The sequence below is a fragment of the Oncorhynchus kisutch genome, linkage group LG16 (genome assembly GCF_002021735.2).
Source record: "Oncorhynchus kisutch isolate 150728-3 linkage group LG16, Okis_V2, whole genome shotgun sequence".
NCBI lineage: Eukaryota > Metazoa > Chordata > Actinopteri > Salmoniformes > Salmonidae > Oncorhynchus > Oncorhynchus kisutch.
The window spans coordinates 9,833,460-9,851,411 of NC_034189.2; the positions used below are offsets into that span (position 1 = coordinate 9,833,460).

Sequence of the window (17,952 nt, forward strand, 5' to 3'; positions counted from 1 at the left end):
AGGGGGCCATCTGTGTGCGTGAGTGAGTGAGTGCGTGGTTGCGTGTGTGTGTGTGTGTGTTTGGGAAATAGACAGCATATAGGCCTGTATGAAACTCAACATATGGATGGGATGCCTTCCATAAAGGGCTCGGAAAAGAATGGTCTACCCAAGAAATGGCGCACACATCATTGTCAAATGATTTGCAAATTAACATAACCAGCTATTCAACAGCAGCAGTTTCATGTTCTGTAGTCAGTATTTAAGTGTACAAATAAAAAAACGAATATAACGATAAAATGCACGATGGACTATGGCAAGGCGCTATTTCAGTTAGATGTAATTATCCATTCTATAATGGTCATTTTGTGGAACTTTTCCGAGTAGCATCTTGTCCCATACCGCCATCCTGTGGCCAAACGTGGCAATGTAGATTCCATGAAGACCACAACCTCAAGATCAAAGATGAAAAGTTATTCTTCAGATGTACGAGATCTTACGTTTCTTGGCAATTTCTCGCTTGGAATAGCCTTCATTTCTCAGATCAAGTATAGACTGACGAGTTTCAGAAGAAAGTTATTTGTTTCTGGCCATTTTGAGCCTGTAAACGCTCTCCCTTTCTTCTATCCGGAAAATGTCAACCACTTTGAAAGTTTCTTCAGGTACAGTCGCAAAAACCATCAAGCGCTATGATGATACATGCTCTCATGAGGACCGCCACATGAAAGGAAGACCCAGAGTTGCCTCTGCTGCAGAGGGTAAGTTCATTAGAGTTACCAGCCTCAGATTGCAGCCAAAATAAATGCTTCAGAGTTCAAGTAACAGACGCATCTCAACATCAACTGTCCAGAGGAGACTGCGTGAATCAGGCCTTCATGGTTGAATTGCTGCAAAGAAACCACGACTAAAGGACACCAATAAGATGAATATACTTGCTTGGAAATCTGTCCTTTGGTCTGATGAGTCCAAATTTGAGATTTCTGGTTCCAATCGCTGTGTCTTTGTGAAACACATAGTAGGTGAACTCTGTAGGATGATCTCTGCATGTGTGGTTCCAACCATGAAGCATGAAGTGGTTGGAAGTGCTCAGCATATGTGGGAACTCCTTCAAAACAGTTGTAAAAGCATTCCAGGTGAAGCTGGTTGAGATAATGCAAAGAATGTGCAAAGCTGTCATCAAGGCAAAGGGTGGCTACTTTGGGGAATCATGGCTTATAATATACTACCTAAACAAAATATTCTCAATAAGGAATGGTGTTGCACTTGATGGAGGGAACATATAGCCTAGTGGTTAGAGCGTTGGACTAGTAACCGGAAAGTTGCAAGTTCAAACCCACGAGCTGACAAGGTACAAATCTGTCGTTTTGCCCCTGAACAGGCAGTTAACCCACTGTTCCTAGGCCGTCATTGAAAATAAGAATTTGTTCTTAACTGACTTGCCTAGGTAAATAAAATAAAAATATTTCGATATCCTCTTACACATTGCTGTAGGTGACATCGTGAAAGTGAAGTGTAAGTGAAGTGTAAGTGTAAGTGTCTCCAAAAATATTGCCTACCTCAGCCCCTCTTAAATAATTACTATAATCATGATTAATATTTCTACAACAATTTTTTTATTTTTTTATAATAATAATAATATACAACGTGTATTATCTATCATTTTCATTTTTTTAAATGTATTTAATTATTTTTTTAACTAGGCAAATCAGTTAAGAACTAATTCTTATTTACAATGATGGCCTACCAAAAGGCAAAAGGCCTCCTGCGGGTACGGGGCCTGAGATTTTTTTAATTTTTTTAAGTACAATATAAACATAGGACAAAACACTCATCACAACACTACACAAAGAGAGACCTAAAGACAACAGCATAGCAAGGCAGCAAATCCTAATGAATCAAATGGAAAAGATCAAAGATAATCAAGTTATAGATTTTAGAGACAATAATAATTGACAATCATGTGTACATCCTAAATGCCTAAAGACGCGGTGTCGTCATTTCCCCAAAGCGTTACTGTTGGTCGGAGGAGGAAGAGGAAGAGTGAGTGAGGGAGGGAGGAGAGGAAGAGGGACTAGGGCCAAGACACGTAATTCACCCCCTTTCTCTTGGCGCCAATCTGGCGGAGAAAAAAAAAACTATTTTGGTTTTTTTTGGTCATTTAGTCAACTTTAGTGTAATCAATCGTGAGCATATTCTTTTGTAGCCAGTGGCGCTAGGTAGTTTGCTAAATCGCTATAGCATTTTTACATAATCTTGCCCCCTTTTTTTCTTCTCCCCCCCCCCCCCAAGAAACCACATTCACTGAGCGACTAAGTTAGCTAGCTAGCAACAGCAAGACACAGCGGTCGTTTAAAAAAAACAACAACAGCGATATGGGGGTGAGTTTTGACCGTCTGTGTTTTGTGAGAAAGACATGTGAACGCTTTTGCATCAAACAAAGACTGTGTCCGATAAATGATGATCCCCGGTGAGCGACGTAGAGAGGGACGGAGGGAATTGAAGGGGCGGCGGACAAAGTCCCAAGTGGCTATACAAAAGCTAGCTAGTTACACAGTCCGCTAGCTAACTCAAAAATAACCCCGCTTTGTGATTGCAGTGGCTAGTTTTAACCACTATCGATTGCACCGGTTTTATTTTGATTTTTTGTTGTTGTTGTTGTATGGGGGGGAGGGGGGCCCATTGGTGCAACGTTGTCCCGTGTGTGTTCATTTCTGGTGCCACCGCTAGCCTAGCTTGCTAGCCTCTTCAATTAGCTAGGAATCCATTTTTTTAGAAAGGTTTCTCATCATAACTACCATAGTTAAGTTGAACCTACACCCTGCTAACTAACCTCTGAAGTTGTCTCACCTGTTCAGAATATATTTTGATAATGACTAGCTCGATTGATTTGTTTTTAAAACCCAAATGCATGTATTTTAGCTGGTGTGGGAAGCAATAGCATAACTAGCTAGCTAGTTTGCCAGTAAGGTATTAAACTAAGTTCCTGAAACGCACCTCCGAAGCTAATAACGAGGCACGTGTTCCCGATTTGCTTCCTGTAAACGAGTGAATGTTGTAGCTGGAGATCCGCTCATTACCACATGCTGACCATACATGTGTTTGTTACTGTTGTTATCATACCAGTCCTTCATTGTCTACTTCTTTAGGGGTATGTAAGGTATAAGGCATTGCACTGTAGTCTCTGAGTGCGCCTGTCATATAAAACCATGCATTCGGCGTTCCTGTTTTGTCTTTGAAACACTATTGGTGTTGTTGTACACAGGTGTACAAGTCCCTGACTTCACTCGTCATGTTTCAAACACATATGCCTTCTGCTTGAAGATTGACCAACTGATATGCACCCCCCAATTCCTCCATCTCTCTATCTCTCCCCCCTCCATCCTCCCCTCCATCCCTCTCTCCATCCTCCCCTCCATCCCTCTCTCCATCCTCCCCTCCATCCTCCTCTCCATCCCTCTCTCTCTCCCCCCCTCCATCCCTCTCTCTCTCCCCCCTCCATCCCTCTCTCTCTCCCCCCTCCATCCCTCTCCTCTCTCTCCTCTCCCCCCTCCATCCCTCTCTCTCTCTCCTCCCCCCTCCATCCCTCTCTCTCTCTCCCCCCTCCATCCCTCTCTCTCTCTCCCCCTCCACCCCCCTCTCTCTCTCCCCCCTCCATCCCCCTCTCTCTCTCCCCCCCATCCCCTCTCTCTCCTCCCCCCTCCATCCCCCTCTCTCTCCCCCCTCCATCCCCCCTCTCATCTCCCCCCTCCATCCGTCTCTACTCTCTCCCCCCTCCATCCGTCTCTCTCCCCTCTCCATCCCCTCTCTCTCTCCCCTCTCCATCCATCCCTCTCTCTCCCTCCCCTCTCCATCCATCCCTCTCTCTCTCTCCCTCTCATCCATCCCTCTCTCTCTCCCCTCTCCATCCATCCCTCTCTCTCTCCCCTCTCCATCCATCCCATCTCTCTCTCCCCCTCTCATCCATCCTCTCTCTCTCCCTCTCCATCCATCCCTCTCTCTCTCTCTCCCCTCTCCATCCATCCCTCTCTCTCTCCCTCTCCATCCATCCCTCTTCTCTCTCCCCTCTCCATCCATCCCTCTCTCTCTCCCCTCTCCATCCATCCCCTCTCTCTCCCCTCTCTCCATCCATCCCTCTCTCTCTCCCCTCTCCATCCATCCCTCTCTCTCTCCCCTCTCCATCCATCCCTCTCTCTCATCCCTCTCTCTCTCCCCTCTCCATCCATCCCTCTCTCTCTCCCCTCTCCATCCATCCCTCTCTCTCTCCCCTCTCCATCCATCCCTCTCTCTCTCCCCTCTCCATCCATCCCTCTCTCTCTCCATCCTCTCTCTCTCCCCTCTCCATCCATCCCTCTCTCTCTCCCCTCTCCATCCATCCCTCTCTCTCTCCCCTCTCCATCCCTCTCTCTCTCTCTCTCCCCTCTCCATCCCTCCCCTCTCCATCCCTCTCTCTCTCTCCCCTCTCCATCCCTCTCTCTCTCTCCCCTCTCCATCCCTCTCTCTCTCTCCCCTCTCCATCCCTCTCTCTCTCCCCTCTCCATCCCCTCTCTCTCTCCCCTCTCCATCCCCCTCTCTCTCTCCCCTCTCCATCCTCTCTCTCTCTCCCCTCTCCTCTCTCTCTCCCCTCTCCATCCCTCTCTCTCTCTCCCTCTCCATCCCTCTCTCTCTCTCCCCTCTCCATCCCTCTCTCTCTCTCCCCTCTCCATCCCTCTCTCTCTCTCCCCTCTCCATCCCTCTCTCTCTCCCGCTCTCCTCCTCTCTCTCCATCCCTCTCTCTCTCTCCCCTCTCCATCCCTCTCTCTCTCTCCCCTCTCCATCCCTCTCTCTCTCTCCCCTCTCCATCCCTCTCTCTCTCTCCCCTCTCCATCCCTCTCTCTCTCTCCCCTCTCCATCCCCTCTCTCTCCCCCCTCTCCATCCCTCTCTCTCTCACCCCTCTCCATCCCTCTCTCCCCTCTCCATCCCTCTCCCCCCCCCCCTCCATCCCTCTCTCTCTCTACCCCCTCCATCCCTCTCTCTCTCTACCCTCTCCATCCCTCTCTCTCTCTACCCCCTCCATCCCTCTCTCTCTCTACCCCCTCCATCCATCCCTCTCCAGAGGAAATCAAACAAAGCGAAGGAGAAGAAGCAGGCTCGCCTGGCGGAGAGGGCAGCCATGGATGCAGTGTGTGCCAAGGTGGACGCAGCCAATAAGGTGAGGGGACAGAGGGTAGGGGACCAATAAGGTGACAGGACAGGGGGTAGGGGACCAATAAGGTGAGGGGACAGAGGGTAGGGGACCAATAAGGTGAGGGGACAGAGGGTAGGGGACCAATAAGGTGACAGGACAGAGGGTAGGGGACCAATAAGTTGACTGACTTTCAATTTGTCTTTCAATGATTAACTTTTTTTTTTTTTCACCTTTATTTAACCAGGTAGGCCAGTTGAGAACAAGTTCTCATTTACAACTGTGACCTGGCCAAGATAAAGCAAAGCAGTTTGACACAAACAACAACAACAGAGTTACACTTGGAATAGACAAACGTACAGTCAATAACACAGTGGGGAAAAAACATCTATATACAGGATGTACAAATGATGTAAGATAAGGGAGGTAAAGCAATGAATAGGCCATAGTGGTGAAATAATTACAATTTAGCAATTAAATACTGGAGTGATAGATGTGCAGAAGATGATGTGCACGTAGAGATACTGGGGTGCAAAAGGAGCAAAAAATAAATAAATAACAGTATGGGGATGAGGGAGTTGGATGGGCTATTTACAGATGGGCTATGTACAGGTGCAGTGATCTGTGAACTGCTCTGACAGCTGATGCTTAAAGCTAGTGAGGGAGATGTAAGTCTCCACCTTCAGTGATTTTTGCAATTCGTTCCCGTCATTGGCAGCAGAGAACTGGAAGGAAAGGAGGAATTGGCTTTGGAATGTACCTGCTGGAGCGCGTGCTACGGGTGGGTGCTGCTATGGTGACCAGTGAGATATACCTGCTGGAGCGTGTGCTACGGGTGGGTGCTGCTATGGTGACTAGTGAGCTGAGATAAGGCAGGGCTTTACCTAGCAAAGACTTATAGATGACCTGGAGCCAGTGGGTTTAGTGACGAATATGAAGCGGGGGCCAGCCAACGAGAGCATACAGGTCGCAGTGGTGGGTAGTATATGGAGCTTTGGTGACAAAATGGATGGCACTGTGATAGACTACACCCAATTTGTTGAGTAGAGTGTTGGAGGCTATTTTGTAAATGACATCACCGAAGTCCAGGATCGGTAGGATAGTTAGTTTTACGAAAGGTATGTTTGACAGCATGAGTGAAGGAGGCTTTGTTGCGAAATAGGAAGCAGATTCTAGATTTAATTTTGGATTGGAGATACTTAATGTCAGTCTGGAAGGAGAGTTTACATTCTAACCAGACATCTAGGTATTTGTGCTTGTCCACCTATTCAGAATCGTCCAGAGTAGTGATGCTAGTCGGGCGGGCTGGTGCGGGCAGTGATCGGTTGAAAAACATGCATTTAGTTTTACTAACGTTTAAGAGCAGTTGGAGGCCACGGAAGGAGTGTTGTATGGTATTGAAGCTCGTCTGGAGGTTTGTTAATATGGTGCCCAAAAAAGGGCCAGAAGTATACAGAATGGTGTCGTCTGCGTAGAGGTGGATCAGAGAATCACCAGCAGCAAGAGCGACATCATTGATATATACAGAGAAAAGAGTCGGCCTGAGAATTGAACCCTGTAGTACCCCCATAGAGACTGCCAGAGGTCCGGACAACAGGCCCTCCGATTTGACACATTGAACTCTATCGGAGAAGTAGTTGGTGAATCAGGCAAGGCAGTCATTTGAGAAACCAAGGCTGTTGAGTCTGCCGATAAGAATGTGGTGATTGACAGTCGAAAGCCTTGGCCAGGTCGACGAATACAGCTGCACAGTAATGTCTCTTATCGATGGTGGTTATGATATCGTTTAGGACCTTGAGCGTGGCTGAGGTGCACCCATGACCAGCTCTGAAACCAGATTACATAGTGGAGAAGGTACGGTGGGATTTGAAATGGTCAGTGATCTGTTTGTTAACTTGGCTTTCAAAGACCTTAAAGGCAGGGCAGGATAGATATAGGTCTGTAGCAGTTTGGGTCTAGGGTGTCTCCCCCTTTGAAGAGGGGGATGACTGCGGCAGCTTTCCAATCTTTGGGGATCTCAGACGATACGAAAGAGAAGTTGAACAGGCTAGTAATAGGGGTTGCAACAATTTCGGCAGATAATTCTAGAAAGAGAGGGTCCAGATTGTCTAGCCCAGCTGATTTGTAGGGGTCCAGATTTTGCAGCTCTTTCAGAACATCAGTTAATTGGATTTGGGTGAAAGAGAAATGGGGGAGGCTTGGTCAAGTTTCTGTGGGGAGTGCAGGGCTGTTGACCGGGGTAGGGGTAGCCAGGTGGAAAGCATGGCCTGTTGTTGGATGATGAGCATTTTTCTACCTCCTCAACCCTATTGGTCACTCCCTTCCCCCGGACCTTCTTCCCTCCCTCGACCGTTTACCCCCCCCACCCCCAATCTTCTTTTAAGCATTTTGAAAGGGAGGTTTGGACAGGTCTGAGGAATCAAGGAAAGATATTAATTGAAAAAGAGCTCCAGTTTTTCCTGATTGTGTGACTGCATCTGACTGTAGCTCATACGTCTATCTCTCTCACTCTCTCTCTCTCTCTGTCTGTCTGTCTCTGTCTCTGTGTGTCTCTCTGTCTGTCTCTCTCTGTCTCTGTCTGTCTCTGTCTCTCTCTGTCTCTGTGTCTCTCTGTCTCTCTCTCTGTGTCTCTGTCGGTCTCTCTCCTCCCACAGCTGGACGACCCTTTGGCTGCTTTCCCAGTCTTCAAAAAGTATGACAGAAACGGGTAAGAGATTGTCCACCTCTATTACCATGGGTGTTGTCTGGCTGATAAGTGGCCAATGACTCTGGCTGATAAGTGGCCAATGACTCTGGCTGATAAGTGGCCAATGACTCTGGCTGATAAGTGGCCAATGACTCTGGCTGATAAGTGGCCAATGACTCTGGCTGATAAGTGGCCAATGACTCTGGCTGATAAGTGGCCAATGACTCTGGCTGATAAGTGGCCAATGACTCTGGCTGATAAGTGGCCAATGACTCTGGCTGAGAAGTGGCCAATGACTCTGGCTGAGAAGTGGCCAATGACTCTGGCTGAGAAGTGGCCAATGACTCTGGCTGAGAAGTGGCCAATGACTCTGGCTGAGAAGTGGCCAATGACTCTGGCTGAGAAGTGGCCAATGACTGGCTGAGAAGTGGCCAATGACTCTGGCTGAGAAGTGGCCAATGACTCTGGCTGAGAAGTGGCCAATGACTCTGGCTGAGAAGTGGCCAATGACTCTGGCTGATAAGTGGCCAATGACTCTGGCTGATAAGTGGCCAATGACTCTGGCTGATAAGTGGCCAATGACTCTGGCTGATAAGTGGCCAATGACTCTGGCTGATAAGTGGCCAATGACTCTGGCTGATAAGTGGCCAATGACTCTGGCTGATAAGTGGCCAATGACTCTGGCTGATAAAGTGGCCAATGACTCTGGCTGATAAAGTGGCCAATGACTCTGGCTGATAAAGTGGCCAATGACTCTGGCTGATAAAGTGGCCAATGACTCTGGCTGATAAACAGAGATCGCTCAGCTAACTGCTCTTTTGATCTTCCAGATTGAATCTCCAGATCGAGTGTAAGAGAGTGTCCACTCTCAACCCCATGTCTGTGGAGTGGGCCTACGAGCTGACCCGGACCAACATGCAAACACTGTAAGGAGGGATGGAATTGGGGTGATGGTGAAGGGCGTGCTCACTACAGGTTTTCGGAGGGAGGAGTGATGGAATTGGGGTGATGGTGAAGGGCGTGCTCACTACAGGTTTTCGGAGGGAGGAGTGATGGAATTGGGGTGATGGTGAAGGGCGTGCTCACTACAGGTTTTCGGAGAGGCTTTACAATGTTTTTGGAGTAGAACGACCGCGAGGTGGTCCGTTCTCTGATGACTTTAGAACAGGACAATTGTACTCCAAAATAAAATGACGACAACTAAAATACGTCCCCCCCCCCTCCCCCTTTCCAGACATGAGGCCAATAGCACACTGTCCATATTATCGGTGTTCCATTGAGTGTTATCACCTGATGTGGCTAGAAATAAATGCTGAGGGTTGACCGTCGGCATGTACCCCACTGTGCTAATCATTAGCTAGATCAACTCTATCAACAAGCTAGCCTGAAGTTTAGTTAGCAACATATTGAAGACTTGGACCCCCCCCCCCCCCCAAAAAAAAAAACATTCCACTGGCACTCAGCCAGCCAAGGATCCTGCACTGTGAGTATAATGTAGGCCCATCAATTATACCAGACCCTGTTCTATTTAACCCGGTCTTCACTATGCATTCAGCGCCATTGTTGAGCGCCATTGTCTTCAATATGTTGCTAACTAAACTCATGGCATTAAATCAAAAACGCTGCTTCTAAAATGTCTTGGATTTGATAAATAAGTTTAGTCTAGTAACACTAGGAAGCTCAGTGATCCTCTTTTTCAAAATTGATTTCGAAGGAGTTTCTTGCCATGGCATTGACTGTTGTACAATGACTGGAATGAATATTTCTCTCCGTGTGTGGTATTGTAATTCGAATGCTCCCGGAGAGGAATATTATTTTGTCGCGTGAAGTGCGACAGGCTGAACAACTGAATTGGTCAATTATTCTGCTATGGGCTTGTCTGATTTTTGTACTGTTGATTACTTATGTTGTTGGCTCTGGAAATTCAAATAACCAAAGCTACCGGGGTCTCGGACCAGGCGGTACCCAGCCCGATTTAACTCCTGCTAACAGTCTTTACCCAATCACAACAAACTACACACATTCCATCCAATCACGTAGGCCAGTGCTTGACATCTGACCTCTATGCTGCAGGTATGAGCAAAGCGAGTGGGGATGGAAGGAGAGAGAAAAGAGGGATGAGATGAAAGACGAGAGGGCGTGGTATCTGCTGGCTCGAGACACAGACTCCTCCCCCGTGGCCTTCTCTCACTTCCGATTCGATGTCGAGTGCGGGGAGGAGGTGCTATACTGGTAAGGGGGTTGTCATGGTCTCATTTTACAGGAAGTGGCACTGACTGTTACTATAGCCACAGAGAGAACAATGACCCAGATATTTTGCTGGATGTGTATATGTGAACCGTCCGGTCGACGTTTCCACTCACTACCAAATACAGCCTTGCAAAGGTATCCACTGACCTTGGTGTTTTTCCTATTTTGTTGCATTCCAACCTGTAATTTTAAATCAGATTTTTATTTGGATTTCATGTAATGGACATACACAATAGTCCAAATTGGTGACATGAAATGAAAAAAATTACTTGTTTCTAAAAAATAAAATGTTCACATAATTAAAGTCACATAATTAATTAAAGTTCACCTGTGTGCAATCTAAGTGTCACATGAGCTCAGTGTATGTATACACCTGTTCTGAAAGGCACCAGCGTCTGCAGTACCACCAAGCAAGCGGCACCATGAAGACCAAGGAGCTCTCCAAACAGGTCAGGGACAAAGTTGTGGAGAAGTACAGATCAGGTTTGGGTTATAAATAAATAAAAATATCAGAAACGGAGCACCATTTAAATCCATTATTAAAACATGGAAAGGATATGGCACGACAACAAACCTGCCAAGAGAGGGCCGCCCACCAAAACTCACGGACCAGGCAAGGAGGGCATTAATCAGAGAGTCAACAAAGAGACCACAGATAACCCTGATGGAGCTGCAAAGCTCCACAACGGAGATTGGAGTATCTGTCCATAGGACCACTTTAAGCCATGCACTCCACAGAGCTGGGCTTTACGGAAGATTGGCCAGAAAAAAAGCCATTGCTTAATTAAAGAAAAGAATAAGCAAATGTTTGGTGTTGGCCAAAGGGCATGTAGGAGACTCCCTAAACATATGGAAGAAGGTGCTCTGGTCAGAGGAGACTACAATTGAGCTTTTTTGGACATCAAGGAAATCGCCATGTCTGGCACAAACCCAACACCTCTCATCACCCCGAGAACACTATCCCCACAGTGAAGCATGGTGGTGGCAGCATCATGCTATGGGGATGTTTTTCATCGGCAGGGACTAGGAAACAGGTCAGAATTGAAGGAATGACGGATAGTGCTAAATACTGGGAAATTCTTGAGGGAAACCTGTTTGTTTTCCGGGGATTTGAGACTGGGACGGAGGTTCACCTTCCAGCAGGACAATGACCCTAAGCATACTGCTAAAGCAACACTCGAGTGGTTTAAGGGGAGACATTTAAATGGCTTGGAATGGCCTAGTCAAAGCCCAGACCTGAATCCAATTGAGAATCTGTGGTATGACTTAAATATTGCTGTACACCAGCAGGAACCCATCGAACTTGAAGGAGCTGGAGCAGTTTTGCCTTGAAGAATGGGAAAAAATCCCAGTGGTTAGATGTGCCAAGCTTATAGAGACATACCCCAAGAGACTAGCAGTTGTAATTGCTGCAAAAGGTGGCTCTACAAAGTATTGACTTTGTGGGGGTTAAATAGTTATGTACACTCAAGTTTTGTCTTATTTCTTGTTTGTTTCACAAATATTTTGCATTTTCATAGTGGTAGGCATGTTGTGTAACTCAAATGATACAACCCCCCCAAAAATTTTTTTTTAATTCCAGGTTGTAAAGCAACAAAATATGAAAAATGGCAAGGGTGTGAATACTTTCGCAAGGCACTGTGGTGATGAGAGGAAGCCCAGTGGCTGGCAGTGGGAGAAGATGGAGCGAGATGGATTTTGAGCCAACATTCTGCACATTTTCCCATCGATAAAACATTTGCTCTCAATGCAGTTTTTGGTTTCCAGAACTGTAATCTGTTATGAACAGTGGATAAACTTTTGTTGACTTTATCCTTTGCTAGAGTAAAATATATATATATATATATTCTTTGAGTGCAAGACTGAATTGAGTTAATGCACACTTCAGAGTAGGTCTTCCCTAGCGGAAATATGCAAATATATGCTAGAATATGCCAATAGGATCTCACTAGCTCGTGCTTGGCTCTGCCCACTAGGATACATTTGCTCTCATTGGAAACAACTGGCTCTGGTCTATCTTGGGTTAGTTATTAGCATCTTTGCTATAGCTAGTAGTATTGATATTTTATTGTATAGTACAGTTTACTTTTTTGTTTATAAAAATTTAAAAACATAGGGCTCCTGCCCTATGGTGATCTCCTGTTCTGCAGTGTGTGAGGCAGCTTGTTGTTCAAGTAAACCCCCTGAGCAGGATACTAGTCTGTCGAAAGAGCCTTTATGCTTCATTACATCTTGTAAATGTGAGCACACGTGAGGGGGAAAAATCCCCCTCCAACTGGTAATTACTTGTTGGTAACATCCCCCTAATTTTTTTCTTTTTTCTTTGATACGACTTAACCCGGGGTTGAACCTCGGCCAGTGTTACTGTGGTTGTTGATGTGTGTTGTGTTTTTTTGTAGTTATGAGGTCCAGCTGGAGAGTAGGGTGCGGAGGAAAGGACTGGGCAAGTTTCTCATCCAGATACTACAGCTCATCGCCAACAGGTACGTGTTATAGAGTACATAACAAAACTATTAATCGCAACGTGCAAAAATTTACAACATTTTTTTTCCCTGAGTTCATGGAAGGAAATCAGTCAATGGAAATACATTCATTAGGCCCTATTTTATTTTATTTTACCTTTATTTAACCAGGCAAGTCAGTTAAGAACAAATTCTTATTTTCAATGACGGCCTAGGAACAGTGGGTTAACTGCCTGTTCAGAGGCAGAACGACAGATTTGTACCTTGTCAGCTCGGGGGTTTGAACTTGCAACCTTCCGGTCACTAGTCCAACGCTCTAACCACTAGGCTACCCTGCCGCCCCAATGGGCGGGGGGAATATGGATTTCTTTTGGGGGGGGGGGTGTAGCCTAGTGATTACAGCGTTGGACTTGTAACCGAAAGGTTGCACGATCGAATCTCCGAGCTGACGAGGTAAAAATCTGTCGTTCTGCCCCTGAACAAGGCAGTTAACCCACCGTTCCTCAACCCAACATTGTAAATAAGAATTTAGTTTTTTATTGACTTGCCTAGTTAAATAAATCTATGGATTTCACATGTTGTGTTTATATTTTTGCTCCGTGTGTATATACACTATCATTTGGCCTGCCTTGTGACATCACCAGGTGGCAAATAAGTTAACACACCAATAGGAAAGAGTTCCAAACTATGGATATGGAGAGATGGACAGATTTGCTTTAAGTTTCAAACTAAACTGAACAAAAAATCTAAAACATGTAAAGTGTTGGTCCCATGTTTCATGAGCTGAAATATTAAAAGATCCCAGATATATTCCAGATGCACAAACAACTGATTTCCCTCAGATTTTTCCATCCCTGTTAGTGAGTGTTCCTCCTTTGTCAAGATAATCCATCCGCCTATCAGGTGTGGCATATCAAGAAGCTGATTAAAACGGCATCATCATTACACAGGTGCACCTTGTGCTGGGACAAAGGCTACTAAATTATTGGGGACCATAAAAGGCCACTTTAAAATGTACAGTTTAGTCACACAACACAATGACACATATGTCTCAAGTTGAGGGAGTGTGCAATTGGCATGCTGACTGCAGGAATGTCCACCAGAGCTGTTGCCAGAGGATTAAATGTTCATTCCTCTACCATAAACCGCGTCCAACGTTTTTTAGAGAATTTCGCAGTAGGTCCAACCGGTCTCACAACCGCAGACCACATGTAAACACGTTAGCCCAGGACCTCCACATCCTGCTTCTTCTCCTGTGGGATCGTCGGAGGGGGTGTGCTGAGTAGTATTTATGACAGCCTTTCTGTGGTGGAAAAACTCATTCTTATTGGGTGGGCCTGGCTCCCAAGTGGGTGGGCCTATGCCCTCCAGGGCCCACCCATTGCTACACCCATGCCCAGTCATGTGAAATCCATAGATTATGGCCTAGTTAATTTTAAAGAAATAAGTTAACTCAGTAAAAACAAATTTTTCCATGTTGCATTTATTTTAGTTCAGTGTAGTTCCTCATCCATATACTGTAACCCATCACCAACTCTCTGCCTCTCTCGCTCTCTCTCTCTCATTATCTCTGCCTCTCTCGCTCTCTCTCTCTCTCTCTCTGCCTCTCTCACTCTCTCTCTGCCTCTCTCTCTCTGCCTCTCTCTCTCTCTGCGCCTCTCTCTCTCTCTCTGCGCCTCTCTCTCTCTCTCTGCGCCTCTCTCTCTCTCTCTGCGCCTCTCTCTCTCTCTCTGCGCCTCTCTCTCTCTCTCTGCGCCTCTCTCTCTCTCTCTCTCTCCCTCTCTCTGCGCCTCTCTCTCTCTGCGCCTCTCTCTCTCTCTCTCTGCGCCTCTCGCTCTCTCTCTGCGCCTCTCGCTCTCTCTCTCTGCCTCTCGCTCTCTCTCTGTGCCTCTCGCTCTCTCTCTGCTTCGCTCGCTCTCTCTCTCTGCCTCGCTCGCTCACTCTCTCTGCCTCTAGCACACAGATGAAGAAGGTGATGTTAACAGTATTCAAACACAACCACGGGGCGTACCAGTTCTTCAGAGAAGCTTTACAGTGGGTTTCTATAGCAACATCAACAGCTGCTTCTCAGCGTGTACAAACATGATTTTGTTCTTTTAGAGATCACTGTTGGTGCTGTACTCAATCCACTCTTCCCTTCTTCTTTCTACCACCCTTTTATCCTTCACCAGGTTCGATATCGACGACACCTCCCCCAGTATGTCTGGTTGTTGTGGCGACGACTGCACCTATGAGATCCTGTCGCGGCGGACCAAACATGCCGAGGCCCAAGCCGAGGCCCAGGGGCACAGCCACGGTGGAGGAGGGCACTGTGGAGGCTGCTGCCACTGAGGGAGCCTGTTCCTATTTCACCACATCCTGCCCACTTCCTGGTCCCACACTATAGAAGCTGCCCCTGGTCCGCTTCTCTGCTCATGAGTCATTACTGTACCCAACCTCCAAAAGCCCCAAATCCCTGGCCCCCTCTATATCCCTCTCTTTCTCTCTCATCCATATCCCTCTCTTTCTCTCTCATCCATATCCCTCTCTTTCTCTCTCATCCATATCCCTCTCTTTCTCTCTCCATACTATTTCAGTCTTTGATAAGTTAGGAATCTGCTTGTGCTCTGTCTAGGCAGCCACCTCTTCTTCGCTTTCTGAACTGTCCCAAGGCTCCATCCCAATAATCCTAATGTGCGATGTGTTAGCCATGCATTCTGAATGGTAAATTAGGATGGATTGTTGGGACAGAGCCCCACAAATGTATTTCTCTTAGTTTGATCAGGTGTTCTGTAGATAGTCTCTCTCTCTCTCTTCCCCAGAGCCTCTGATCCGTTTCAGTTGATCTTCTACAGTATTTTTAAATGCTGTCTGATGGCAGGAACACCCGTTGTTCCTACATTTTTGTAGAGCGACGTGAGAGATACACATTACCGGTCAAAAGTTAGGACGCCTAATCATTTGAGGGTTTTTCTTAATTAAAAAAATAAAAAAGTTATATGTTGAAGAATAATAGTGAAGACATCACTACTATGAAGTAACACATATGGATTCATGTAGTAACCTGATTCACGCAGTCTCCTCTGGACAGTTGATGTTGAGATGGGTCTGTTACTTGAACTCTGAAGCATTTATTTGGGCTGCGTGAATCAGGCTGGTAACTAATGAACTTATCCTCTGCAGCAGAGGTAACTCTGGGTCTTCCTTTCCTGTGGCGGTCCTCATGAGAGCCAGTTTCATCATAGTGCTTGATGGTTTTTGCGACTGCACTTGAAGAAACTTTCAGAGTTCTAGACATGTTCCGTATTGACTGACCTTCATGTCTTAAAGTAATGATGGACTGTCGTTTGTCTTTGCTTATCTTGGTCTTTTACCAAATAGGGCTATCTTCTGTATACCACCCCTACCTGGTCACAACACAACTGATTGGTTCAAACACATTAAGAAGGAAATAAATTCCACAAATTAACTTTTAACAAGGCACACCTGTTAATTGAAATGCATTCCAGGTGACTTCCTCATGATCTGGTTGAGAGAATGCCAAGCATATGCAAAGCTGTCATCAAGGAAAAGGATGGCTACTTTGAAGAATCTCAAATATAAAATATATTTTTTGGTTACCGTGTGTTATTTCATAGTTTTGCTTTCTTCACTATTATTCAACAATGTAGAATTTTATTTTTTTAATAAATAATGAAACCCTGGACTGACTTAGGTATCAACTTTTGACTGGTACTATATATATATATATATACACACACGCAGTACCATATATATAATATAGTGCACTACTTTTGAACAGGGCCGTAGGGTAGTAATTGTTGCCATCTGAAACCTTCAGGGTATAGTGGCTGGCAGATCTGGGTTGCCAGATTGAGGGGTTTCACATATAGATACTAGAAACCCACCTCTGTGCTGTGTGTCTGTATCCCACATGGCATGCTAATGCCCATAGGTCTCTGGTTAAATGTAGTGCACTAAGGAATAGGGTTATATTTGGGATGTCTCCCCAGTGACCGGGAAGAAACTCAACTCTGGCATCTCATCCAGGGCTCGAAGTTTAATGCTTTACTAAAACAACAAAGGAACAAACAAAAAAAACGTTGACATTTTTTTCTTGTGTATAAAGATAAACTGTCAGGTAAGTACAATCACTCGTTTTGTTTTCTACTTTCCAACCGGATAATATTCTACAGACCATGTCTGTCTCAGGTTCAAATCCCAACTGACACTAACAACCATCTCTTCTTCGTGTTTCTTAGCAACTATGTTACGGTCAAATAGTTTGGGGGGGGAAAGAAGACACCCCTAACCACAGATCTAGTATCAGATTTCCCAACCTCAAATTTTTACTTAGTCCTGGACTAAAAAAAGTAATGCTTTTAAATCCAGGACTAGGCTTTATCTGGGTCTTGGAAACCGGCTCAGGGGGAGTGACAACGTTCCTCACCTGAGATCAGTGGTTAGTTAGGGCATATAAATGGAAGTCCTAAAATGGTCATAGGCTTCTTCTAGAAATCCTATATTTATAGGTCAGAGGCAACTTGTTTTAGCACCAACTCTGTTGGGATGTGGAAGCAGGGTGGTTAGGGTTCTGATCCCAGATCTGTATCCGCTACCTGGATTGGTGGCTTTGGTCAGGTGGTGCGGGGACCGCTTTTGTTTAAATTGAAAACCCATTTAGTTTAGGGAATAAAACGTTTCTTCATAATTAAGAAAAAATAAATAAATCGGACTTTTATGACCTGGTTGAATATTTTCCCTCATGATCAACTCTCTTATTTGTTTATATCGATCATTGTCTCTTTCTGTCTGTATATAATCTGTTACAGATTCATTGGATTGGTTTCTATTTGCTTTTTACAGGTAAAACAATTGTTTAGGTTTTAAAAAATGACATTTAAACTCAATGTTGGACAATGAGTGTACCTGTCCTGTGACTGATTTCATTATTAACTGACAACGATGAAAGGAGAGGGAAGAAACGGTCATTTCAACCTTGTCAGTGTTTTATTTGTATGTTACAAATAAAGGAAACTTGTTTGACTACTGTTCCAGTTGTCCTGGTTTATTATATATTTAGTTTGATGTAGTTACCATAGTTACCGGTGCGTAAATCCCCAAATGCCACCCTATTCCTTAAATAGTGAACTACTTTAGGCCAGATCATTGTGGGCCGTGGTCTAAAGTAGTGTAGTATTTTCTGTTTTTTTAATCAGTCAGTGAGACCAGGTTATTTTTTTTTTTTTTAATTCACAGATGAGCCCTGAATTAACAGAAAATATACACGAAATATAAAATGCAAGCAGAAATATAAACACTCGTTCAAAAAAAATCTGGTCCTCAATCAGCTTTCTGAATTTCCGTAGAGGAACCCGAACATCAAATTTAAGATTGTGAAAATTGTTCCACAAGTAACATGCAAAAACTTGAA

At 45.3% G+C, this 17,952-nt stretch overlaps 1 protein-coding gene across 1 annotated transcript; it reads left to right on the forward strand.

The window, feature by feature from the left end:
• Nucleotides 1–1,991: 1,991 nt before the first annotated feature.
• naa40 (N-alpha-acetyltransferase 40, NatD catalytic subunit) lies at nucleotides 1,992–17,570 on the forward strand. The gene is made up of 8 exons (XM_031791756.1): nucleotides 1,992–2,357; nucleotides 5,073–5,168; nucleotides 7,796–7,848; nucleotides 8,658–8,753; nucleotides 9,901–10,059; nucleotides 12,477–12,560; nucleotides 14,496–14,573; nucleotides 14,711–17,570. Exons 1-8 carry the CDS (start codon nucleotides 2,352–2,354, stop codon nucleotides 14,868–14,870), a joined length of 732 nt encoding a protein of 243 aa, XP_031647616.1. The 5' UTR covers nucleotides 1,992–2,351; the 3' UTR covers nucleotides 14,871–17,570.
• The last annotated feature ends 382 nt before the right edge of the window (nucleotides 17,571–17,952 follow it).

Excerpts from the sequence above, each read along its gene's own strand:
- naa40 (XM_031791756.1), top strand. Across the intron at positions 10,060-12,476 it reads GGGGAGGAGGTGCTATACTG|TTATGAGGTCCAGCTGGAGA; the intron begins GTAAGGGGGTTG and ends GTTTTTTTGTAG. Across the intron at positions 12,561-14,495 it reads CTACAGCTCATCGCCAACAG|CACACAGATGAAGAAGGTGA; the intron begins GTACGTGTTATA and ends CTCTGCCTCTAG.